This window comes from Lepisosteus oculatus, chromosome 17, assembly GCF_040954835.1.
Source record: "Lepisosteus oculatus isolate fLepOcu1 chromosome 17, fLepOcu1.hap2, whole genome shotgun sequence".
In the NCBI taxonomy this organism is placed as follows: Eukaryota; Metazoa; Chordata; class Actinopteri; order Semionotiformes; family Lepisosteidae; genus Lepisosteus; species Lepisosteus oculatus.
Window position 1 is genome coordinate 15608665 of NC_090712.1, and position 26816 is coordinate 15635480.

At 35.8% G+C, this 26816-nt stretch overlaps 1 protein-coding gene across 6 annotated transcripts in view; it reads left to right on the forward strand.

Moving 5' to 3' along the window:
- Positions 1–22815, forward strand: part of LOC102697252 (KH domain-containing RNA-binding protein QKI) — a 130390-nt gene extending 107575 nt beyond the window's left edge. Inside the window, exons 5-8 of one of the 6 annotated variants that reach the window (XR_001480334.2) lie at positions 9980–10067; positions 11522–11821; positions 12987–14345; positions 19140–19164. Coding sequence is in view for 5 of the 6 variants with exons in the window: in XM_006638651.3 (XP_006638714.2) it covers positions 9980–10067; positions 11522–11821; positions 12987–13090 (492 nt within the window). In the remaining variant the exon portion in view is untranslated. Of the gene's footprint in view, positions 1–9979; positions 10068–11521; positions 11822–12986; positions 18575–19139 lie in introns of those variants that run through there. The other 5 variants (XM_015362941.2, XM_015362939.2, XM_015362940.2 and 2 more) reach the window with 5 other exon arrangements.
- Positions 22816–26816: the final 4001 nt, after the last annotated feature.

The window sequence follows — 26816 nt, forward strand, 5'->3', positions numbered from 1 at the left end:
TGTATAAGGATACATCAATCAGGAATAAAAAAGAAGGGCAAATATTGTGCAGATATTCTGTAAATATCTAGCTTCACTAATGGGTTGTCTTTAGTCCCTTAACAGTGATATCCTCATTGAGTTCAGGTTGTCAACATTGACAAATGGAATAACCCCCTGACCCGGTTGGAAATGTATTACTTAAAGGTTCTGGAACTGCAATACTGCCATGTTAAATGTGAGTGGACTTACACAACATGAGCCAAAGGGCCTGTGTTTTTGTTATTGTTCTGCCAGCCTATGTAATGTTGTAATGAAGTGTAGTAGCAATCTGTTAAGTGTTTTAAAGAGAAAATTAATAACTGAAGGTGTTTATTAATGCATATCTGAAAAAAAAAATACAAACCTGAAGAATAGATTACAAATGAATGCTGCATTTTTCCGAGCTGGCTAACAGTACTAATTCAATAAGACTGAAAGTTGAGTAAGAAAAGATAGGAAGATCAGGAAATGTTGGCAAGATCTTTTCCCTAGTGTATCTTTAACATTGTGACCCACAAATTTGTCAAGCGAAACAGTACAGCCATCTTTGCATATCGTTTGAGCTGAGGGCTTGCTTTCAAGAAGATAAGGAAGCTGTATAGCCCAGAAGAAATAATGATGCTAATTCATCTTGTCTGTCTCACAAGGTGTGCAGAAGTGCAGTGTCTGTTAACAGCTCTCTGCAAAGGCCTGAAAAATAAACCCTTTCAAAAACCAGATGAGTAAATAGATTCGTGCTCATCAAGGCAGATCATTGCATTTTTAACTTCTGCAGACATAAGCTTGCAAGTTCTTTATGGCCCAAAGATAGGCTGTGTCACAGTTCCAGGTGGTCCTCAGCAGCAGTCCATTCTGTTTTCTCCAAAACTCCTTTAAAATTGATAAAACCCACAATATCCATATAAAAGTAAATGGTTTGTATGCAAAGCCACTGGCATTTGTATTCCTCTGTGCATAAAAAAGTTTTTCTTTTCTTTCATACTGTATGTCAGTGTGAAGGGGTGCTTCTGTGCAAGTGAGGTAACCTAGCAACAGAAGATGCAACCTGTCTTTACACTCTAAACAACTGTGACAAGCATTTTTGGTTTCATATGGATTGATTTATTTTTAGTAAACAAGAGGGTGCACTGGTGAGTAAGACGATGAACATACTCAACTTCAACCGACCAGTAAAAAATGTCACGGTAAGGGAGTCAGAAAAAAAAGGTGAAGCTTATTTAAGTTTAGATTTTTCTATACTGGATTAAGTGAGTTCTGTGTGCATTACATGCAGTGAAACATTGTCTAAAAATGGTTGTAGAAAGTCTTCCAATTTCACTGGTATCAAAAATTTTATATTGACAAATAAACCTAGTTTCTTTAAGTTGAGCTTTCTTGAGGTATGAGGTGTTGAATCCTTTCATTCCTTTTCTGTTTTCTACATTTCAATGTATAAAAACCCTCTGCTCAAAACTCATTTTAATGCATTGAGCTGAGTTCAGTACTAAATGAAAGCACAACACAAATTGAAAAGTGTTTAAAAACATCTATCTTAGATGAACTGAAAATAACAAGTCCCTGTTAAAATCTTGACCTCAAGCTATTTTGCGCAGGAGTATTTGAGAAGAGGTTCTTTGTCAAGATACTACAAAGAAATCAGGAATTATATCACTCAAAACACCATCAGCCAATGAATCAGTAAAATGCGATTTAATGTGAAACATTAGTTTACTGAGGTGGTGTTTGATTCTAGTTTTTGTATTGCAGGTGAACAAATCTACTATCAAAGTAGCACACTTCTGTTTATGTGAGATTTAGCAACAAAACTCTCAAACTTTCATCCTGGAAATACTTACCATTGAATCATCTGGTTGATTGTTGAGACCAGTTAGTAAACAATATTATTACCTCAAATTACCCATGTTAATGAGATAAGATGAATTGGTCAAATAGGAATGTTCAGAGGAATGTACTGTATGAAAATATATTTCAAACAATTTTCATCACAATGGGTACATTGTATTGAAATTGTATTTTCCAAAAGCACTTTGTTCTTTTATTACCCCATATTGTTTGAAAACAGGTTAGTTTAGGTTGAAATACTAACATGCAAATATAGATGCATATTGTGTAAAAATGCACGTTTATGTCAGCAAGAAAATTCTAAAAGAATATTTGTTGATTTTAAAACCAAATTTTGGGTCCTTCTTGAACACCATTTTCTTTCATCGTAATTAAATCTAGTTTAAATTGTATTTACAACTTAATGTGTTTTTTTTCCATTTCAGGTCCTAGGGACTTTTTGCATTGAAATTACTGGAATGCAAATGAAGAAAGGAATGTAAATAAACTGCAATTGGATTGCTTAAATGCTTGGAATGTTTTTTTCAAAAATAAGTGTTAATATTGGTTCCCAGTGTACAGCTGCAGTACAGCTGGGCCTTAGGTTGGGAACCCCTGGTTAACTGACTTGTATTTTCCTTGGCAAAAGCGTGGTCTGTAACCCATTGTGTTCATGAACTTTGAGTCACGTGTATCCTTGATACACCTACAAGTATGAGCAGCACACAGTGGCTGCAGTACTTCTACTATCATGGCTGTCTCTCAATAACACAGATGATTGATTCATAAGAAGCCTAGAAAACAAAACACACTTTAAATCTACTGTAAAACCAAAAACTGTTTGATATCGTTCTTTTATAACACCCGTAAATTTCATGTGAACTGCAGAGTACAGCTTGTACTTCAAAGAATCTCTTGCCAACTTTATAATACAGCAAGACTTTGCTTTTATGATTGGTCTTTTCATGACATATAAATAGATGGTGGGAAGGCTTACATATGACCATATGACATGTTGACATTCAGGACCCTACTAACCTGTTTCTCCAAGAAATTCTGAGACAAAACTTGCTGTCATTAACTCCTTTAAAGTGTCCTATCTTTAACTGGGTGAATAGTATGAGAATTATATTACAAAAATGATCTAAAGGATTCTGTAGACATATTTCAAATCTTTATTGAAACAACGATAGTTCTATAGACACCTATAGGTTATTTTCATTAGGGTTTAGGAATCTTCCAAATGAAGAGCATCGAAAGTTGGAATAAAAATATTATACTGTATATTGACGCAGTCATTCTTCAGAGCTTTTTTTTTAATTTATGTTTTCTGTTTAGTACTACAGTACTTTGAACAGTGGTTATCTTAATGCAACAAGATTGATCCTAATTATAATTCTAATTATTTGTACAGTGTTTTATTTTTAATTCCTGTCCTTTTTATGCTGTGTGTTTATTAAAATAGGTGAAAACATTTGTAGCCAGGCATATGTCAAACTGACATTTGAATCAACTGCAATGAGTTATAAAACACTTTTAAATAAATATGTTTCACCTCATAAAAGAACAACAAAATAGACTTTGGGATGTAAAACTGAAACTCTCCTAATAAAAAAGTTTATTGCACACTTATTACTAGGACTTTACAGTTCCATGCATGTACTCTGTTATAAATTTGCTCTTAGGATTTTTCTAGTTAACACTAGTATTTCCAGTAAGAAGTGATCAACACCACAAGCTTTGCATATGTTTGCAAGCATGCCATTGTAAATTCAGCAAAAGAAACAAATTATTAGTAATAATACACTGGGAGGTGATTTCTCTGCTTCTCTGTCTTTTTTGATCTATGCTTTCAATCCGGCTCAATCCTAATATAATTGAACCTCAAACAAAATGAAGTGTTTATTTTTAAATTACCTCAAGGATGTATTTGCAAAGGTAGATCACCTGAGAAAACACAGGTTTGTTTATCCTCTTATAGCATTTCCTTATGAGTTGTGTTGCACATTAGGTTTATGTTCGGTGAAACGGTCTCTTATTAGTATCTGTTGTTAATTCAGTATTTCCCCTGCACTGGGAAAAGCTCAAGCTGTTTTTGGAGGCAATTAAGATGAAAGTTATATGTGCCAGAAAGGAACTAGGAAACTTTCCTAGAAAATCAGTTGAATCATATTGTGCTTCCTACTATTCCTTGACTTTGAATTACGTACTGCTGTGTACTTCCTTCAACTAAAGTCAGCTGCAGGTCAGGCAGGAAAAACAGTCTAACACACACCCAGAAAAGGCTCAAAATAACTAGTAGTCTATTTTTAAAAAGTATTATCTTCTAAATGTTTAATAAAATGACAACTATACTGTGCTTTATTTCTGAATCTATTCAGTGGAGTAAGCAAATTGAAAGCATGTTGGGTATTGCAATAATTATTTAGCCGATGTCTGACACAAAAAAGAACTGTAAACATTAATAGTACAATGTGATATAAACAGCAAAAATAAGTTAATACAATAATTTAATATAATATTTATAAGACATAGTAAAAACACTGTAATTGTACAGTAACAATTTTCAGCTGCAGTTGGCAACTAAAAGGTCTAGTAAAAAAGACAAGAAGCACTTTCTCCTGTATAATGATGAACAGTCATGTTCACATTAGTTCCAATTGTTTTGGTGACATGTAAAAAGTATTTTTGAGTAGTGGATACTCCTTTAAACTCACAACCAGATTGGATGCTTTTTTGGCTTTTCATATGCACTGAAATCTTGTGTGTTTTCAGCTCCTAGAAAATAGTTTAGTGTTGCAAATAGTTAAGTAAAATATTGGTTATTTTCATATTTTATAAATACTCCTGAGTTATTTCTTAGGTCACTTTAGTATCTGGTACCCAGGGGACCAAGACCTGTGCTGTACAGAAACTTAGTCTACTAAGATTGATTTAAGTTATTGATTTATATTAACTCATTTTACAGAGTAAACTGTATTGTTTCAAAGTAGCACATATTTCTTTTAATCGGACATTTTTGCCAAGTAAATTGATATGCACTCTGAGGGAGATGCAGGTTTCTAGATTGCTTTCCAAGACATGACCGTAATAGGCCACAGAAGAGCATACAGTTGTGCAAGTGATGAAGGAAAGAGGCAGTTGAATGCTTTCTGTCTTAAAGCAATATTTGGTCAAAGCAGGTGTGGAATGTAAGCTGGGCAAGGGTGACTGATATTTAAATCATTACAAGTCAAGTGTGATAAGATGCATGTTTTCTCATGATATTTCAGTCAAGCCACAGTGCACACTGCATTACAGCCTTATCCCTCTTTCACAATGCACCACATGAAGCAGAACTTGTGTGTTTCAAACAGAGGTCTGAACAAACGCTTTACCATGTTAAATTGTAACATACTCTATATTGTACTCTGTATTGTGTGCAATTTGAATATACGAACGTTTCTCTACTGTCAGCTTGCATTGTTTTCAGGTTCACACCGGTCTCAGATTGAGTAGCTATGGAGTTATGTTTTCTTTATGCAGGCTAAGATAAAAAGCATTCCGTGCAAACCAGTGTGAGTGAGCACTTGAGGGGACCAGCCAATGAGATGGCGGCCGCACACAGGACTGTATAGTGATAAGTGGAGGAGGAGGCCAAGCACAGGAAGGGTGAAGGCAAACACAGAGAGGCTCCCTCTGGCTCAGAGGGGCTGACTGCAACACAGCCCATCTGCAGGAGAGCGTTAAACCGGTGCCGCCTCTGTGTGCTTGTGTGATGTAGCCTTCACTAATCAGTCTGAAGGGACCTTTTTATTTGGTATTTCAGGAACTGTGCAGTCTTTTATATATAATATATAATGTCCTATACCAGGGCTTTCAGCTATAAGGGCACAATTTCTATCTTAGCGGCCAAGTTGTAAGTATAAGTGTTATAATTATTGTTATGCACAATAAGTGAAATCAGGACAAGCGTTAAGCCCCAGATTTGCAGGGTTTTAGATTCTTTCAATGATAATTACATGAGCCTTGCCCTCGTTTCAAGGTTAATATTCAAATATTAGCATTAAAGGTAAAAAATTAAACTGTTAAAACATTTTAGCCTTTAGTTCCACTGGAGGGAATGGCACATAGAAAAAAAAGAAAAAACTATACAAAATAATGAGATGAAATAGGTTTATCACTTGGGCATTTGCTAGCCAATGTAAATTTCACTTTAATCGACCTTATTGATGTCTGCTTAAAGCGCCCTTCCCTTTGTACAAATGGCCAAGCTTTGCTGTTGATCTTATACAGGTGCTGAGTGCTCCTTTTTGTGTCTCTGGCACAACCTTCCTCTGCTCGAACAGAGACTGCCTGCAGCAGTGCCTGCAGCTAAGATAGAATGCATTGGCATGCTTCACTTGATCAGCTGTCAGCTGTGTTTGCAAGAAAGATGACAGAGGAGAGAGGGAGGCAGGGAGCCTGCGAGGCAAGGGATAGCCAGATTGAGGGGACAGGTCACAGGAAGGTATACGATATGTTTCCTTAACCTCCTGCTCTGTGCGGTCTGTAGGCCGATGCCTGTTAGGAAAGCTTGGGTACATCATTTGCAACAGTACCAGATAGTTAACACAGGCCCAGCATACCTCTGTAGTTTAACAGTTGAAAAGGAGAAGGAGGTAGGCAATAGTGACAAGTTATTCAGTAGACTATCAAGCAGACAGAGGTGAGGTGGTGATGAGAGAACCACCGGTCTGGTGGTGTATTTCAGCCCATTGTGTAACAAACAGCACCACCCACTGGCACAGGACAGGTATTTCAACCTCAATATCAAATCCGAAGACAAAATTGATTTAGTCTAGAGACATCCCTTTTGTTGTTAGCTTGTTTCAAAGGGTTACTACTGCTGCATATTTGTACAATTGCAGTAATTTTTCTTCAAATGATAGCTTATAAAAAATTATTCACGTGATAATCATGGGTGTTTCTTTGCTGTATTAAATTTGAATAAAATAAGAATTTTTGCTTCAAAAAACTGAATGCAAATGATTTTGCTTATTTTTTATTTATTTTGCTTAAGTCAGATTGAAGGTAATAATAGGGTTATTCAGTCATACAGGTTTATCTACACTGCTCATGGTTAATAGTGAAACTGAGAATAGCTCTAGGTACCTCAACCCAGTCCCTTGACGTCATCCCTACTTTGATCTCTGTCGAATTCTAGGTTGTTATTTGCTCATTTGGTGTATTAACCTTGTGTTACTGTGTCTTCATGAAACACACATAGAGAATACAGTGCTAGAGATGCTATGTGTTCTTACAATTTTACAAATCCAAAAAGATTTGTGTATTAGAATTAGGACAAAGACTACAAAAACTGAGGTTTTCTAAACCTCTAAAAGGATATTTTACCTTTTACTTGCAGTTAAATTAAATTACAGCAGTGCTCTTCCCAAAATATTAATCTATTTTGTAGCTTTTGGTCTACATTATTTAAAAAATCCATTTCAAGAGAATAATATACTGAACATTAAAATTAATTTATCACTCTGTGCTTGTGTGTTTTTAAAAAGAAATTAAAAAGATTTTAAGTGTTGAATAAATGGCTATACTGTTATGCAATACTACTATTGCATTCCATGAACATTGTGTCCATCAAATGATCAACTACAGTTCAAGAATCATTGTATGTCGTGTTATTGGTGTTAAGCAGAGAGTAAAGCATTCAATGGTGATTGTATTTTATAACATTTTTGTTACAGAGCATTTCTTTATATGAGGGATGTGTTGAAAAATGTTGTTGAAAAATATGACAATCTCCAAAACATTTCTATATACAAAAGCAGACCTTCAGCTGAAGTATTTCTTATATACTTTGTCACTTCTAAAATAAAAGGAAAGACAGAAATCGTTGGTTAATCTGAAAAAAAAACAATTGTATAGTGGTATATTGAATCAATAGTGCTGAAGATGGTTTCTGCAAAATACTTGAAAGAACTTGAAAATTAACAGATTTTATTAAATGCATAACCTAAAAACAACACAATCCAAATCTATATGAAAATTATTAAATTATATTATTGTTCCTACTTCAATAGCAGCAATGTGTGTTTATTAAAAGTTTCATAATCAAGGAATGTGTTAATGAATTTTAATATAGGTAGATTTCATGCAGGTGATTATTTCCAGAAATAGTTCCTGTCAAAGCTAGTAAAAGTGCCCTTCAGCAGATGCAAGAGTCTGTAGCTCTGTCTTCCTGTCCATGATTTGGAAGAATAGCTCCACTTTTAGTACATTTTTGTACCATGACACGACTTCTTCCTAGCTGTGGATTGTAGTACACCTCTGCATTACATCTCTTACATTATATCTGTTCAACTCCTTTCTTTGCAGTGGTATTCATCAGGTTGAGAATTTGTAGACAAACAAATCATATGAAAAGCCTGTGATAGTATTGCTTTTACTGGTTTTGATTATAGCTTTTAGCCTAAAAGTTCTCTGTTTGCTTCATTACTGTAACTACTTATAGATGCTACTTTTTCTTTATGCTTAGTTCTACCTGGCCAGCTGTACCCAGTTTTGGCCTTTTCCAGTGAAAGGAATACTAGACTGAAAAATGGTTGGGAAAAAAGCAAAATGCTGGAGAATTCTGTACTCTGAATGGCTGTGGCACTATTCAAAGGTCATTGGCCCTGTCTGTGTTTTTTAAAAGAAACAATAGCCTGCCACCATTTGCCCTTTTATTCAACGTTACTTTTTTTTTCCCTTTCAAAGTTAAACGTTGGTATCTGAACAGATCCTTAAGCCCGTCTGACAGTAAGCTGAAATGGTGTCATGCAGAATGACTAAACAAAACATTTCTCCGACAATGAGCTGTTTATTTGGATGCAGAATTTTCCACGCCACTGGCTGTGTCATTAGGTGAACTCTGAAGATGATACAGTCACTTGTTCTGGCTTACAGAATTATCCTGAGTGCCAGAGGTATTTGTGAGAAATTGTAACAATGAAATTGTCTCCTCGCCATACACATGCATGTGTAAGTGCAAAGCCTGCTGCTCATGCTTACAAAACATTAGAAAGTCTTTCTCTTCAGAAAGTTGTCACACTTGTCAGGCACATGTGCTGTATTGGAATTTGTTTACACTACCAGAGTGCAAGGACAGGTGAATAATGTTTCCTGTTCACAGTACTACACTTTGTGAGCTGTCTGAACAACATGTTATGGAGCAAATGAAACTTGTAAATTGTTAACTCAAAAATTCTATAATTTGAATAAACCTTTGAATGTGGAGTCTGTGATTCATAGAAAACTTACCTGGGGGGATCTGTCAGGAATGAAGAATGATGAAGAAATCACTAGAAATGGCATGTAGTAGAAGGATAAACTCCTACTGCAGAAGTAGATGCTAATTAATAGCTGTGAAATATGTCAGAATATTTTTCTCATGTGTTGTCACATGTTTGAATGTTTTCTAACAATGTTGTTGAAAAATTGAAGTGCTTTCCAAATATTTATCATCTATCTCACTGTTTCTTGAACACCCAGTGTGGAGTGCCTGGATGTGTGTTTTTAATACGGAAATTCGCAGGATATTTGCTCTTGTGAGTGGGCTTTTTCTCACCCAACAGCTTTGCAGAATTATTCCAGTAGCTGTCAAAATGGAAGGTAAAACATACAATACAGTTTATGCAATCTTTGTGTTTCAGCAGACAAAAAAGGAAAGAAAGTAAAAACAGAAGCCATGTACTACATTGTAGTAAGAACAGGCTGTGCCCTTGGAATATTACTGTCTCCAAATCCAGTACAGTATATTGCCTACTTTCTAAACAGTGATAGTGAAGAAAATAATCTGTGCTTTTTACAACATTTTGTAACAGAAATCAAATGCAAAATCATTTTTCTTGAATATTAGACTCTAGGCTTGGTCATAATATTAGACTCTAGTCTTGGGGTTTAATAAGTATGTTTTATTTTAGTTGTTGTGTTTCGCACATTAGATAGTACAAGCTTAATCGATTTTCCCATTAAGAACAGGGACCCACCACAGTGTAGCAGAACGTTTCTGTGTTTCATTCTGTTCACCCACAGAGCAGCGTGTGTCTTTGGATATCCTTTTTCACAGTACGTAAACAATGCTCTAACTCTTGCTTTCCTGTTCCGCTCCCCCTTGCAGGCAGAGGGTGAAGACAGCCTTAAAAAGATGCAGCTGATGGAACTTGCGATTCTCAATGGCACCTACAGAGACGCCAACATCAAATCACGTAAGGATGCCTAAATTCACCTTTATTACAGAAGTCGAGAGTAAATGCCTATATACCATCTCATTTCTAGTTCATAAGGGAAAGCAGTTTTACCCTAATAGATTTATGTATATCATTTGGTTCCAATTTTGATTTCTCATGGCTGAATATTGAAACTGAACTCCTAAGTGTCTGAAGAAGATTGTATATACAGTATGTATTAAAGTCACTATCGTTTATCTGTAATGAAGCTAATTCTTATCAAACTCAAGGGCACATAGCTCATAATCAGATATTTTGAAAAAATAGGAACTAGCCTCTCTGTTTCATTAAGCAATTCATATTTGTGGTAAGAAATAGCATCGTATTCTTGGAAAGCCTAGTACAGTGCCCATAACAATTAAAGTCACACTTATTACCTATTAATTTACCTCTGCCTAAATAATGTAGACATATCCAGTGACCCAGATGAATAAAAAAATCCAGCATATACATTCGATCACTTTTTAATTTGCTACAAAGTAAATAAAATTGCGCTACCCAGTCTAGAACAGATAATGGAGCTCTGTGCACAGCACATCTGTGTAAGACAACGGTGATGACTCACGCTGTATCTTTATTGCTAATGGCACCCAGCATTGTGGGCTGAGTAGATTCTCTGGGTCTTGCCTTGTTACTCATGATTGCACTAATATGGACATTTGCTGTGTGTGTCACTTAGGGGAGGGAGTACGTCTAGGCTTTTAAATTAAGGACCTCTGTTGGGTTGTGTGCATTATCTTTAAATATGTTAAATGAAAATTGCATATTCAGAGTCAGAAATTATATTTAGTAAATGTAACCTCACTGGAAGACAGAATGCTTCCTACATAAGTACATGCAGTGTTGACTTCCTTTCTGGTCAAAAAGGCTAAAAAGAAATGTGGAAATCTAGATTCATGGGCTAGCCAGCGAAGTAACGTGCCACTTTTTAAAAAGAAGCATTCCCCTTGTTAAGAGGATTATAGAGACATCTTTCCACTTAAAGTATTTTTAGATGGATGAAATGTGACGTTTATGAAGCCCCCACCCCCACCCCAGAAGAGCAAATTTTTCTAGATCAATTTAATTGACTTGAGTAATGAAAAAAGCAATAAATAGTGCATGCATACTGTATATTTTGCATATGTTTGTCAAGTTCTGAAAGGAGAATTCTTTATGAACCCGATGGGGTAAGGAGCTTGCAGCTTCTTGCCTCTGTATGATTTGCTTTGACGCTCTGTCAAATCAGGGCACGGTACTAATGATTTTTTTTCTCCCCCCCCCCTCCCCTCTCCTCTTGCTTTTCTTTTTCTTCTGCTGCTGCTGCTTCTGTTCTTCTTTTTTTCCTCCTCCTCCTTCAAACTGCCCCTCCTGCTGCTGCCACCCCACCCCCTGGACCCAATCTCCCACCCCCACTCCCCTCCGCCCCCTCTCGGTTTCCTTGCTTACTGTAGCTGCCCTTGCCTTTTCTCTTGCAGCAACAGCCCAGGCACCCCGGATCATCACCGGGCCCACGCCCGTCCTCCCGCCCGCCGCCCTGCGAACGCCCACGCCCGCAGGCCCTACCATAATGCCTTTGATCAGACAGATCCAAACCGCCGCTGTCATGCCAAACGGAACCCCTCACCCTACAGCTACCATTGTCCCACCTGGGCCTGAGTCCGGACTCATCTACACACCCTATGAGTATCCTTACACACTGGCACCCGCGACATCCATCCTGGAGTACCCCATCGAGCCCAGCGGTGTATTAGGTAAGCACCCTTCCCTCTGCCTTAATGCCCCAGATATATTGTGCCCTTTTGCAAAGCATTTCTATCCTGCTAGCCCCCAGCAATGGGACCTTCCTGAGAAGTGAGATAAGCCTGAAGTGTTTCTCAGCTAATTATTTTTACAGTACAGTAATACAATAAACTGACTTAAACATTGCAGAGGTACAGGTTCTGTCAAAAGCTTTTTAAAAGCTGTGGAGAAGTCCTGTGAAGATAACTGAAAAATATGAATGATTTGTTTTGCACAATACGTGTTAATTTTCCATAGTACATGTATAAAAAAGCCTGGATGCAACCAGTGTTATTTTTAGATGTTTAAGAAGCTTTTCCAGTCTAATAGCATCAGCGCTATATGGGTTTCACTCAATTTTATAAGTTACAAATGAAAAAAGTAAGAATACAGTATGTAAAAAATGACTGGTGCAAAATTGCGGATAAGATTTAAAAAGTTTAAGGTCTATTTGCACCCTTTTTATGTGATGTATGTGACATTTCCAAACGAATTATTTGTTAAATGTTGAATATTGATCCCTGTCCAAGCTATGGACTCTTCTGAATAACAAAATGTTGGTTGATTAGTAGTGAGCACATGATTGTGCAAGCCTTCAATTATTTGCATAATAAGCATTTGTTCTTTTGTGAAACCTGTCAGCAATTTGGTAGGCATAAATTGCAGTTCTTTTGTGTAATCACAGCTGCATGATAATCAAAACAAAAATCAATTTGGAAGGCCCAGCTTTTATTATTATACAGAGTTTTTAACAGAACCAGTAAATATAATCAGATCAGACTTTAATTCATGAAGAAATTACAGTATTTCAGTCTTTGCAAATGCAGTTTGTTAGGATGTTAACAGATATGTTTGTAAAGATAAAATTCTGATTGATTGATAATTAACACATGAGAATGCTCAAAGTAGGTGAATTTCATATTTTTTGTAAACTATTATCAAGATTGAACTTTAAATATTTTTTTTCCTTAGCATTTAGAGATGTATTGATGATTGAGATTGATGAATTTGGTTTGTAGCATATACTGTATATTACAGCTGGTTTTAGTGGGAAGGGTGTAATAGGAGTGCTACAGTGTTCAGGAGCCATCTCAATGTTCTCTTAATGCTCTATTCTTTCTTGTGTAACCTATACAGCATCCTCAAAGGCTGAAGAACTGCCACTGTACTTTGGGTTCCATACTTGTCACATTCCAGTCACATTCCATCGAGGAGAACCCTCCTCCAGGGTCCCCTTTTAAAGAGCACAGGCTGCACACACTGTTTAAACTGCCCAGACTCCCCTTGGGGGGCCTTTTTGAGGAGCTTCCAGCCTCACCCATAGACCATGATGCTCTTGCATCATTTCACTTCGGTGAATGTTTACAAAAAAGAAACTGGCCCTTTTTCCTGTAGTGTCTGCAGCCTGAAGTGATTTTTTGTTTAATTTGTGTGCATGCCTGGTTAAAAAAAACAGCACAGAGAACCATTGCTTCAGATACTCGAGGATTCAACTGTGGATGAGGTTAACTTGTGATGGGGATCTTTTTTTGCATTGGGTTAAACATGAAGACAATGCAGTATGTGTATAACTACACAGAGGATGGACTTCTCCAGAGACTAATTCACATTCCCTTCCTTTATTCTTTAGGTATGGCTTTCCCCACGAAAGGCTAAGCATTCAAGAATGGTCTTACCCAACCCTCATCTGATCTGAGTTTTAACAAATGCTTAGTTTCACAGCTGTCTTGATAAATATGAGCTCAGCCTAGCAGTCAGTCAGACACTTGCCTTAGATACCCGAAGATATTTTTACTACTGAAGTTTACACTGGCAATATATTTTGCAGAAAAAAGTAATGATGCAATTTTATCCTATATACATATGTTAACAGGTGTTTCACTGACTGCTATGTTTTGGTAAAACAATAAACTGTTTTGCTTTACTAATCACCTAATTCACTGCCAACTGTGCTTATTGGCTTATAGCCTCAATCTAAAATTTTAGCCTAAAGAAACTACTGCAAAACGTTCTTACAAAACTGGATTGTGTCTCAGACCATTTCAGAGAATAATCAGTATTATTATTTAAGAGAAAAACTGGAAACATGGTTCTATTCTTGCTGCACTCCATTGATTATGTGACTAGTAAAGCCCACTTTGTGCTTGTCTGATCAATGTCATTAATACTGTTCTTTGGGAAATTATAACTTTGGATCCATCAGGTTAAGGCAACGTAATGGAAGTGACTGCTACTATGTTAGAAACAATATAGATATACTTTTAAAAACAAACTATTGTGCCTTAACTTGTATTTTTATCGCGTAATTTGTAGATACCATGAGTCATTTTTGATAAACCTGCTGTTGTTGATAAACTGCTAATGGAATATTTCTAGGCTGAATAATCTAACCTTGTTTTGGTAATGTTGCAATTTAACCAGGTGCGGTGGCTACTAAAGTTCGAAGGCACGATATGCGGGTCCATCCTTACCAAAGGGTTGTGACCGCAGACCGAGGTTAGTTTAGCTCCAGTGTTCGTGTTTATGAGAAATGCTATGGTTGGTTATGATCCACTTTGCAACACATGGACATATTCACAGGCTTTTAACTCAAACAATACAGTATACACATTTTTTTTTATTCTATGAAGGGTTATTTTATTATAAAACCAGTATTCCCTCAACAGATTTAGATCTTACCACTCTTTTGGAAAGTGACATGAACATCGATCATGAATTAAACTGTCCACACACACTGAAAAACTGTAATGTGCTGGCAATGGGTTAAAGCTGATGGATAGTGTCCACCATGCACGATGTAACAGGTCATTTTTTCTATACAAATGAAAAACTATATTTATATTCGATTTTCATCTCTTCTGCATTTGCTTCTCCATTATTTTGATGACTATGTGATGCGTGTGCTGTTAATGATAAATAATGGATTCCTCTAACCAACATTTCAGTTTCCCCACTGCTTAGAAAAGAAAGATACAGAATTATGGTGTATTATGTTATTTTAACAGGTGTTGACTTCCTTTATTTTGAAGCTTTTATATGGGTTAAAGTGTAAGCATTAAAAGTATTTAAAAGAATTTATTCTTATGCTAAACATTTCGGAAAAATCTGACATGTTACAATTACGTTTTGGCTGTCTTTGTTCTGTGAAAGTCAGTTTCCTTCAGACTTAGAGTTTCAAATGTCACTTCTAAGGTTATGTGAGCAAATCACATAAAAGTTTGTTAGCGTTAAAATACAAAGACACAGAAAAGAGTTTAAAAATCAAGATTGATGTCCCTAATTACACTTCTGCCTTTTCAGCTTGAGAGAAAAAACTTTTGAATACATTCCCTAATAAAAGTCATTCATTATATCTTTCTGAATTTTGGCATTTAACATTAAGAAAGTTATTATATGTAAATTCCTTGAATTATTTTTTGTAAAAAAGTATGGTATTTATAGAGTTGAAAGTTGAATGTAGAGCAATAAGAAGCAGTTGGGGTGGTGTTGCTGAAATGGAATAAGCTATTTCGAGTGCCTTATTAGTGGATACTAGAGTGGACTCCATCAGCTTGTTTTAGTAGAACACATCATTCACAAAAGAATGAATACAGCAGGACTTTACCAATGCCTTACCCAGCTGGGGAAACTGAAACCAAATGATGATGTATACCAGCACAAATACCACCTAGACCTTTAATTTGGTTGGTTGCTGTTGCAAATGAACGTAAAGTTTTTCTTCTTGTGATCTTTTTCAGTGAGAGTTCTTTGTGTGAAATACATTATTTTTTAAAATGTGTTCTATGATGAACAGGCAGAAAAAAATGAAGATTTGGTTTTCTGTTCAAATTAAATGAGACTATCAAAATGTTATGTGTTTCAAGCCTGAGGACTGTCGTTTTGAAGAGTCCAATCTGGTTAATCTAAAGGTGATCAAATTCAGTGTTTGACCACGTGACAAAGCAAATGAATTAATATATTACCCCATAATTATTGGTCTGACATCTGTATTCTAAAATGTGCAGAGGGCAAACATGCTATTATGTCAGCAAATCCTTGCAGTGTCTAAAAAGACAAAAATAAAGTGAAACATAATTATGTCATCAATACTTCATCCTAATTACTGCAAGAATATATTTTAAAGATGCAAAACAGTTTTGTAAATATAATGGACTGTATGGTTTACAGTACATAGAAAACATCAGTTATTTGCCTACAAAGGTAGGTAAAAAAGTTTTTGTTTCTTTTTGTATGTGTGTGGTCTCACATGCATGTAAAGATATGGTATGATTAAAATTTATTCAGTTTTTACAGTTAGAAATATTTTGATCTGGCTATATCATTTTGAAGAAAGTTGCAGAGATTATCCAGGTTAGACTGCTGGTTAAAATATGATACTTAAAAATGTTGCATTAAATATCAATTCAAAAGCATTTGTACAAAAGAGGTTTGTGGACCCAATATCCTCTTTGGTAACAATTCTGATTATTACCTTTTTAATGTGACAAATATTTGAATCAGGATTTAGTATGAACACACGGTGATGGGGAACTAAATCTTCATTTTTTATTCTCCTGCCAAACTAATTTAAGTTGCCACCCACATATGCCCTTAGACCCAGCAGTGAAATGTTCGTAAAAAGAAATGGCTTGGTATTTGGGTTTATTGACAGGTCTTTTATGAATTGGCACTTTTTTTAAAGCTGCACATACAGGAAGTCCTATTAAACAGAGAGCCTGTGATGTGAAGTCATTACACACTTCAAGGTATAACCTCTTCTGTGAAATGCTAATGGTGTTTGTGTTAAGTGTTTTTCATGTTTTCATCAGTGTGCTTTCTGTTTTTGAATTTGTAAATTGCAAAACTTGGACCAATATATACTCTTTCCTCTTTGAAAGCAATATTACATTTTAACAAAGGATTTTAGTGCACTTTACATTTTGATGAATAATCCTTCATAATGTCAGTCTTCCAATTAACATAAATATGTACCTTTACTCTGTACATTTGCTATTAGGATGTTGTTTTTTTCAGATCTACAGCAGTAAACCTAAGTATACCAGTTTGCAAGACAAATTTACAATATAGATGCTTCTATCCTGAATAGCTAGAAAGCATTGCTGGGTCTAAGGGAATTGAAAAACTGGCACTAGAACTTATTTTGAAGTACTACCACAATTAGACTTAGGGATTGCTCTTGTTTTTTCTGATTCGTGTTGGAGTATCATACATGTGCCAAAACTCAGCTAAACATATTCCCATTCAAGAAGGTTTAATTATTGCTAAACGTCTCTGAATGGTGAATTTTTACCAAGTGAATTAGTTTTGCATTACTAAGAAAAAAGACCTTAATAAGTAACGAATGAAAACTAAGTTTGGTACCTGTAACAGGCAGATAAACTGACAAGATTAATTAAAACAAACTACATGAATTTGCACAATTGTCAAACCTGTGTGTTGAAAAATAATAGCCTGTGACTGGCCAGAGGATACAGGTGTTTGAGTTCTGTGGAAGCAGGGAGATGTCTCTTTCTGGTTTTATATTGACTAGGCTGTAAAAATGCCTCTGTGTTCTCAAACAAGAAGATATAGCAAGTATTGTATTATTTTGTAATGGATTAAAAAAAGAAGCTACAGTATACAGCAAATGTTACTTTACAATGTAAAGCTACTGAATAAAGCATGCAACAGCTGCATGATTCTCAATGCCTAAGTGATACTTTTGCTGTGTGGGCGCCTTATTTTTAATATTATAATATTACTTAGAAAGTTAATAGAAATCTTTATCTTTCAAGCTGTGAAAAATATTCAGCACTTAATAGGTTGCTGATGAGGTCATTCATCATAATCTTTGATATGTTAAATTATTACAGAGGTAAGAGCTTTGAAGCAAGATGATTTTTTCTGCATTTTTACAGGCTATGCAAGCCAGTAAAGATACACTGTCTGTAACCATCTACACCTTGTTTCACTTTATTTAAAACAAAATGGCACAAAACTGATTTTGCACTGAATAAATAGATCCCTTAATCTCCTCTGCCTCAGTCACACAGGCTACATGTTAAAGAAAACTGCAAGAAACCTCAGAAAAAAGTGAAAATGATTAAGCTGTTGAAATGAGTCTTACAATTACTACTGTTAAGTGGACCAAGTTGATAAAGGGGACAATTTGTGGATAAGATTAGACCAGATCATGAATGGACTGAAAAAAACAAACCTTTCCACTTGAGAACTTTTATGTTTTACTGTAAGCATCTTTTTTGTTGTTGTTGCAAAGAAAATAGTATTTACAGGGGGCTTCTTAAAAAAGATATAAAAATATAAAGCAAGAATGTATATGAAATGTCAGATTTTATTGTATTTGCAGAGAAATAGCATTGATACTCAAGAGGGCTATTTGTAGGAAAGAAAAAATATGCATCATAGCAACATTTAGAAAATTTCCTATATTTTTGGATGTACTTTAGGGCTTTATAAACGTAGACTATAAAATGGCAGGACTTTACAGTGTTTATAAGCAAATGCATTTTATATAAGAGTGTCCTGTAAATGTATCATAGAGTTTTAAAGCTGGGGGTTTGTCCTAAAGCAGCAGCCTTAGCAATCCCCCAGCTTCAGTATTGATGCCTACACTGCTAGATCTCCAGTTTAGTATTGCTTTGTATTATGAGGCCAAGATTTTCATGTTGTTGTAAATAGAAAAAAAATACCTGAAAGGCAATAAAAGTTTATTGAGCAAAAAAAAACACTTGTACGCTCCATAAATTATTAAAGTTCAAAATTGTCTTCTTGAAGTTCCTATTTCTTCCAAATTCATTTCTCTTAACAACAAATTATTAATATTCACATTCATCATTAATAGTCGCTTTTATGCTTGCACTTGGAAAGAGTACTAATGCTTAATAGCAGTCAGAACTGATAACTGTACTGACTGTTGTCAAATGATTCTCATTGATTAGAACTTCCTTCTGTCCAGATTTCTTCCATCGACTGCTACTAACCATTAGTCATATTAGTTATTTTATTTCATTGTTTGTTTTTTATTTCCTCCTTTTTTAACATTTTATTTGTGGAAGTGGGCTCTTCTTCATGTTTGAAATCATGATACAACACTGTCATGATTTTACTGCATTCTGTAGATGGTGTCAATTAGTCTGTCAGTAAAACGTGCTTGTTTTATTAGTTGTGATTAGTTTTCATGTTGTCATCAAGCCGTCACTAGCTGAAACTAATCTCTTCTCTATCTTTTTCTTTTTTCCTTTTTTGTTTCTCTTTTTTTGTTTTATTTTGTTTTGTTTTCTAACCACCCAGCCGCCACCGGCAACTAACCTATGACCTTCTGACCTCTGAACTCTTCACCCAATGATGACCTGACCATTGCCTGGCTGCTGATCGGTTTTCTGGTAAACGCCTTTGCTTGTCTGTCCCTTGTGCAGCGAGCTGAGGCTCTGGCCCATCAGCTTATCACCTAACAAAAAACCAACTACAGCAAACAGACATAAACACAACAAAAAAAAGGTTCAACATCTCCGCTTTCTGCTCTGGTTGGGTGATAGTGGTTCTAGACCTGCACTGAATAGTAGTAAAGCAATAAGGTCCAATTCATCCCTCAGCACAGCTCAACAGTCCACAGCCAAATCCTGCTCCCATTTCTCCACCCCCAACTCCCTGAATAATTAAAAAACGATGATAGAAGGCCAGGAGCCAGCTTTCTGTTTTCCTAACTCTCAGAGGCAGTTACTGTGAGATTTCGACAAAGTACTTCAGCTCATGGTGATATAATTCGCTCTGAATGTATCGTGTTGTAATGATGCATCATGCATGAACCTTTTAGTCAATAATTCCATTGGTGGAAAAGACTTTTGTTTTACTTTTTTCTTTTAAAATATTTCACATTTGAATAGGCATAACCGCCTTTGCAGGCAATACTAAAAAGTGTGTAAAAGAATACTGTGATTGTGCCTGCCTTTTTCTGGAATTAGTTGTGCACCACTACCGAATAATGCTGAAGCTATGAGTTAATGAGCAAAGAAAGAGTAAAGTCTTTCAGCAGATATTGCAGTTAGAGGTGGAGTTGAGCAGCTGGAGCTGATTTAAAGAGACTCAGTGACAGCAAAGGTACATGCATCATGTGTCCCATTATGTGGCAACTGATTTTTTTTTATAACAACACTTCCTTGTAAAGATACTTCTTTAAGGATGTAAAAGCCATGCTTGCCTATTTGCTGTACACATGTATTAAAATTGTAGATAAATGTATTATGTTGAGAAAAAAATGAACATAAGTAGATAATTTTACGATACAAGGGTGCTGGTGAAGAGAAATATATATTTTTAAAAAATGTAGCCTTTTATACTTTCAAGTATTATAAAGAACAAAAAATGAACAAAGAAACCCTTTATTTCATGAGAAAAATTGTTTTCCTTTCATGGTTGGAGAGTTATTAAAGACCAAAACAGCCTTTTTTTTTCTTTCCTTTTTTTGTTAAGCATCTAAAATGTCAAAAGAATGAAAAGTGCCTTATTTTATTCATGGTCATTGAGTCTGAATGTCTCATAAATCAGTTCCTATCGGAATACCAGGTTAACACACCACTTTGTCAGCCTCTGCATTTAAGGGGAGCTGTGAATGAATGAACATGAGCTTGCAGCAATGAAGCCAGATTTTGCCTTGCCGCTGAACTGAAGCTTGGGCAGAAATTCTTTCAGCTGTCCCTGTCGACTTTTAAAAATTTTGCTGTGCTGCCACATAAAATCTCAGCAGAAAATGTTATGTACTTACTGGCCAAACTATTAAGAACCAATAACTAATCAAACTGGACCTGTGTAAGAACACTTTGAACAGGACATGGCATGTACTGTATTCTATAAGGTTCTGAAATATGTGTAGGTCGGTACCATCCCATTCTCTCCTTCTGTTGAGGTTGAGATGAGTGGTAGTCCCATGTAGTATTGAACTGCAAGTTCCACCTACAGTATGTAACTAGTTTTCAGACTAGGTGCTTGGTCTGGCCAGGAGAGGTGATGGGCTTGGTCAGTCTTGGGCTTCACAAGCCAACCACACAAGAGATTGCTGCCAAGAAGTGGCTCATTTAACACAGGCTTCTTAGTAGTTTGGCCAGTGGGTGTGTTAACCTCAATGGGAATACTCTTCCCCATACAGAAAGAAGTGGCACTGCTGGAAACCTGCTAAGTTGGAGAAATTGATGAGGCAACAGCTAACAGAAGAACAGCACACTTAGTTTTAAACCCTTACAAACAGGTCTCTTAATGGGTTATTTAAAATTGCCATCAGAATTCAGTGTTGTTCGTTCTTTGTGAACCCTGTTAAAACTCTTGCATGATAACTAACAAATGTAATACAGATAATTTTAGCGTTTTACTTGTTCATCCTTTCTTTTCTGCCTACATGAAAATCTTTTTTAAACACTAAAGGATTTAAAATGAGAGTAGTAAAGTTAAGAGTATTGCATGTGTATACAAAGAGTCATTATCTTTAAAGGTGCCATTAATACGAGGAAGTAAAGCTTCCATACTTAAGCTGAAAATGGAATAACAATAACACTGTGGAAGAGTTCGTTTTCAGAGTCTACATTTCATAGGATTTCCTCAGGGCAGGCAAAATACTGTATCATTGGCATAGTAGTGCTGCTGTCCAAAAATAAAATTCTAAAGAACAAAAGTGCAGGAAAAAGAACTTTCCACTGTTGTTTTAGAATGTAACTTAATGTAACCTCTGACATGACATTATTTGAAGAATATTGAAAAGAAAGGGTGGTTTAATAAAATGACTGTGGCATATATCAGATGGCAACTGGTGGCTTATTCTGTGAGCTCATTCTTCTGTTTTTTCACAGCCTTATATTATTCCAGCTTAGCTGTCCACCCATTGAGTGGCTATAGACAGTTACTCTAGGACTGTATTATATTGCTATCCACTGTTGTGTTCCCCTTCCCAAGAAAGCAAAGTGATTTATTTACTATGCAAACTATTTATCCTTATACGTAACCAAGTTTGTCATCACGTTTGTCTTCCTTCTGGATGTATCATTTAGATTTTCTTTGACCTCATTTACCTTTATGCAGTGCCATTATTTAATAACAGTAATCTTATTTTTGTTTGTATGTTTCAATTAAAGGCGTAACAGAAAGCAAAACAAGAAGCATATGTGTACTCGAATCCAGATATACTCTTGCTGAATGGAAATGAAAGCAGTTTATGTTTGTTACATCGTCGCAGTTCTGGGGTAAAACCTAGAAATACAGTGCTGGTTGAAGGTCATTTGGAGGGGAGCATAGCCACTGAAATGAGAATGCTGTTTGATGTGGTAGTTTTAGATGGGTCCGTTAGAGTTTAGTGGCTGAGACTATCATATCCGATAAGCATGACTACTTTGCAGTCTCAGTATGCATTTGTTTTTTCAGTATTATTTTGAGTTTATTTCATTTTATTGAAATATTAAGCTTTTTTGACAGTATTCTGTATTTTTGTGTTAAGTGGGAGTGTTTCCTGTATGCTACCATACAGCTGACAGTTCATCTGTTCCTGTTATTGTAACTCTAGACCCATGTTATGTACCATAACCAACTTATTGCCTACAAGAAAGACATGTAAGATAATGTATTTACAGCCATTGTTACAAGTTTATAATGTATTTTTCTATCTTGTTTTATATGTATGTTATAAATAACATTCAGTAATTTTTTTCCTGATTTGAAGAAATCAAGGATATAAATGCAAACATGCAGTTTTTATAACTGATAAAAGCTTTGTTTTGCAGTACTTTATTACCAGGATTGATGTTTTTCTTGAGCCTTATTATCTTTTAACTTCTCTGGTCAGCAACTGGATGACTTCATTACTCACGTTTGATTTTTATTTAGTCAAGTTTTCACATCGCTTGCATTTTAAAGCCTTTTGGTTTTTAAGCTGTTCTTATTAACCCATAGTATTATTTTAATAAATGTTACAATACAAATCTACTAACAGTGGACTAAGACTGTTTCATTAACCAAGTACATGTGATAAGTGTGTTAGCTTAAAAAATATCCCAAAATGTGTTAAAAAATTAACCCTAAAGTGTTGAACCATGAATAACACTTACTCTTACAGAGTACTGGTAAAAAGCTACAGTGACCAAAGCAAAATTAATGTTGGTATTTCTTTCTCGTATTCTGCCTTCAAACTAAAATTCTGCATACTAATACCAAATTGTTTTATTAACTCTTAGCTCTCAGCAAGAGACGAAAAACAGGGCAAGCAAAGTGTGAATGGTCGAACTGTTAATGAATTTATGAAATAACCCTCCTGGAAAGAGAGTGCAGAATGTGAGACAACTATTGTCTCAAGACATCGGTATAAAATGTCTCCAGTCTATTTGTATCAAGTAAACAGAAGTACACTTAGATTCTAGGAGCACCTACCTCATTCTGGATTTGTATCCACACTGAAAAGCAGTACAGTATATGCATTTGTGCTAAACAAAGTATAGTGTATTTGTCTGTCATTTGCTGTTTATATGAAAATAAAATTATTAACTTAATCAGCAAACATCTTTGCTAATATAATTTATATACTGTACTACTGACCCTCCCCCATTCTCCACTTCCACAGCTGTAACACAATGAAAGAAACATAAACCAGAAAAAAGGGACAACATGCAAACGACAAGTAAATATTGTATGGATGCTTTAGTCAAGATTATATACTTGCATTACTGGTATGCAAGTAAGATGCTTTTCATTAGCTCTTGCTGCTGGTAGATGTGATGCACATACTGTATAAAAAGTATTTTTATGAGTACAGTTCTGAAGCACACATTTGGATTTCATCGTTGTGACTCTGGAGGATTTCACCACGTTTGAAACACATGACGTGACTATGCTAACCTTGGCGCACAGGAGTTTGCGTTTGGACCTGTAGTGGGGAGTTCCATGTCACCTCAAGGCCCTAACCTTTTGGAAATCCACAGTGTTAGAGCAGCAGCTGAAAAGGTAAAAAAGGTAAGTAATGCCAGGGGGCTGGCTGGCAGATCTCCTACTGCCGCTAAGGGGAGGAGGGGCCAGACCTCATCTGATGGAGCAGGGGGGTTTAATGCAGGCGCAGGGGTCCCCAGAAATGGAACATGATTGCAGGAGGATTATATCCCAACGTTAGGTTCTTTAGAGTGATTTTTACTGGTACTGTGCAAAGCCAGATTCTACCTATCAGTTAATGATCTTAGTTTTCTTAAACACAACTACACTTTGCTTCACAGGACAAACACTGAGCTGCCCCTCTTGTTCTGAAGCACACTGATGGTGTACTTAAATTACCTTCATTTCTGAACTTGGATCTTAATGTGAAAGTATATGTTGCAACACTTGCAGTATTTTACAGAGGTTCTAACAAAGAAGTCCTAGAGCTGTTTGCCAACATATAGTGTAGACATACAGTAACAACAGCTTCAGTTACACAAAAATTGCATAACATGATTGTTCTCTTCTGCCTCTGAGGTTCCATTGACTTGAATTTTCCTTCAGCTAATTGAAGAGGCGACCAAAGTTCTAAGGGAAGCTTGGTAGGGTGAGGAATGTAATTTTTTAGTATGCAAATGTCCTGAAACAGCAGGGCCACTGAGTGGCAATCATACTACCACCACTTGAAAATGTATTAAGTAAAAGGAAGCCTGGAAAAGGAAAGCAAAGTAAACGTAAAGGTAACCTATTTTCTGATCTGATGTCCCAGCTTTTTCCATTCTAAGGAAATTATCCTAAACTCATCCAAAAGTATCTTTATATCTATTTAATAAAAAAGGTATAAAGTGTAAAAAAATTAAGACCCTATAGAACTGGAACAAAATGCATACTGTAGTTATTTTGCATTTTCTTGTGGCAACCTTCATTAATGAACCCACATATAGGTACTGTATACTGTACTGTATATTTGAAAGTCTGAAAAAAGCAATTGCATCTATTTATTAATATTTATTTAGATCATCTTTATTTCTAGAGGGGCTGATATACTGTATAAGTCCAAGCACAATATTGTGTTTTGTTTTACAATATATGAATGCAATGTTATTTTCATGTATTTTTAGTATTATTGAAACACTACAGTAAGTGCTGTTTTGAAAAATGTCTCAAAGGCAGTCAAGACAGTAGATTCATGCTGATGCAAACAAGTACTGTAGCAATCAAACTGTAATAAACAAATATAGATTTCTAATCAATGAAAAAGGTGAAGACAAATACAGGAGTATCCCAATATTTAAAAGGGTCATGTTATCTGTATAAGACTCAACAGTGTCCACATTAAAACATTCCAATGTTAAAAACGGATATAAGTTCATTAGTGTGATCTTGACACCATTGGTACATAGACTTTATCAGACTCTGGACAGACAACTAAGAGATATTCGGGCAACTGTCTCCTGTTGATGGTTTTGGCAAGCTGGGTTCACAGATGTTCTAGTGGACTCGGATCAGGAAAAAAAGCTGGCCATAGCAGGACCTTCAGTCACATTGTTTACCTGAAATGGTGCCATTGTAATTATTGCACAGTGTCTTGCATTGTCCTGCTAGAAAATCTGCGCTTTTAGATTGGCCTGTAGTAACAGATCAGATTGGTGCAAGGCTTTTGTCAGTGTTTCACGGGCACCAATGTTGCCCTCAGTCTGAGCAAAGGCTTTCTTGTGATCCCTCACTGCCCGTTGGCTTGAACAACACAGCACACAGTATAACACCACAGTGTCTCCACGTAATTTGCCTACTATAAGAAACTACTGTCTGTGCCACCACTTGGGCCATTTCTCTGACCCACAGCATTTACAGTATATCTCTTAGCCATCAACATTCCCACTGCACGCCTTCCAAGCATGCTCATTGTTTTTATTTGTAGAAGCCGAGCTATGATCAATCTGCCTATATACAATTTTTTTCTGGGTTGGGGAATTCTTGAAAAGTCTGAAAACTTATGCAGATGATGACTTTTGTGATGGTCCTGAGCCAGTGTTGTGGATCCCTGTATTCCAAAATGCTCCTTTCTCCCACACACAGCTGATTTCTTATGTTATGTTATGTTATGTTATGTTATGTTATGTTATTTGCTGTAACACTCTGCAGACATTACATCCTTCTAACAGCTCTTCATAAACAAGCCACATTCATTCATGCTACAGGCAATCGTGGGATTTTATTTGCTTCGCTCAAGAATGACCACATCTTTTTGCTGTTTTTGTGTTCATTAACTTCTTTTCAGATTAATACAGGTGCTTAATCAGCTCATATTGACAATATCAGCTCAAATACCAAGCACTGAGCATCTAGTGCTGTTATGAAATCACATGATTTCATTTTATTCTAAGGAATGCTATTTTAACTAACCCATCTACAGTACTTACGATTAAAAGTTAGTATTAGGAATCTATCTAGTGAGCTTCTGATTTAAAACATGCACAATGCAAATTTGGATACAAAAAAGTATGAAACATAAACTCAGTTATGACAAAGTATATTCAAGTTTAAATAATAGAAAACAAATATTCTCTAGTTCTCTAAGCAATAAATTGATTTAAGACAAAATATGTCCACCCCGTACTTCAAACAGGAAGTGTAAACATAGCAAATCTTTTCAATTTTTTATATTTCAAATTTTTATGTTTAACTCATTTAACCCCATATGGTAGAAAATAAGTTTTATTCCATATCCCTTTTTCCATATTCTGCATAAAACTTTTTTTAATCCAAAGTGTTTAACTTAATTAATTCATAGTCTTTTGTAAAACAAGTAACTGTTCAAAGGCCTCCATTGTGAAATCATGGTGACTCTGCATTCTTAGATCTGTACTCTGTTGCAGTATGCAAGAAAATATGTGGAAAATGTCACTTATCAATAGCAGATTTCTAATCAAGAGTAATGTTTAATTTTACAGTTATGTATGTATTCAGTATTAAGTGAACTGCAAAGCTGTTTTCTACACTAACTGTTTCCTAGTGTCCTCCACCACT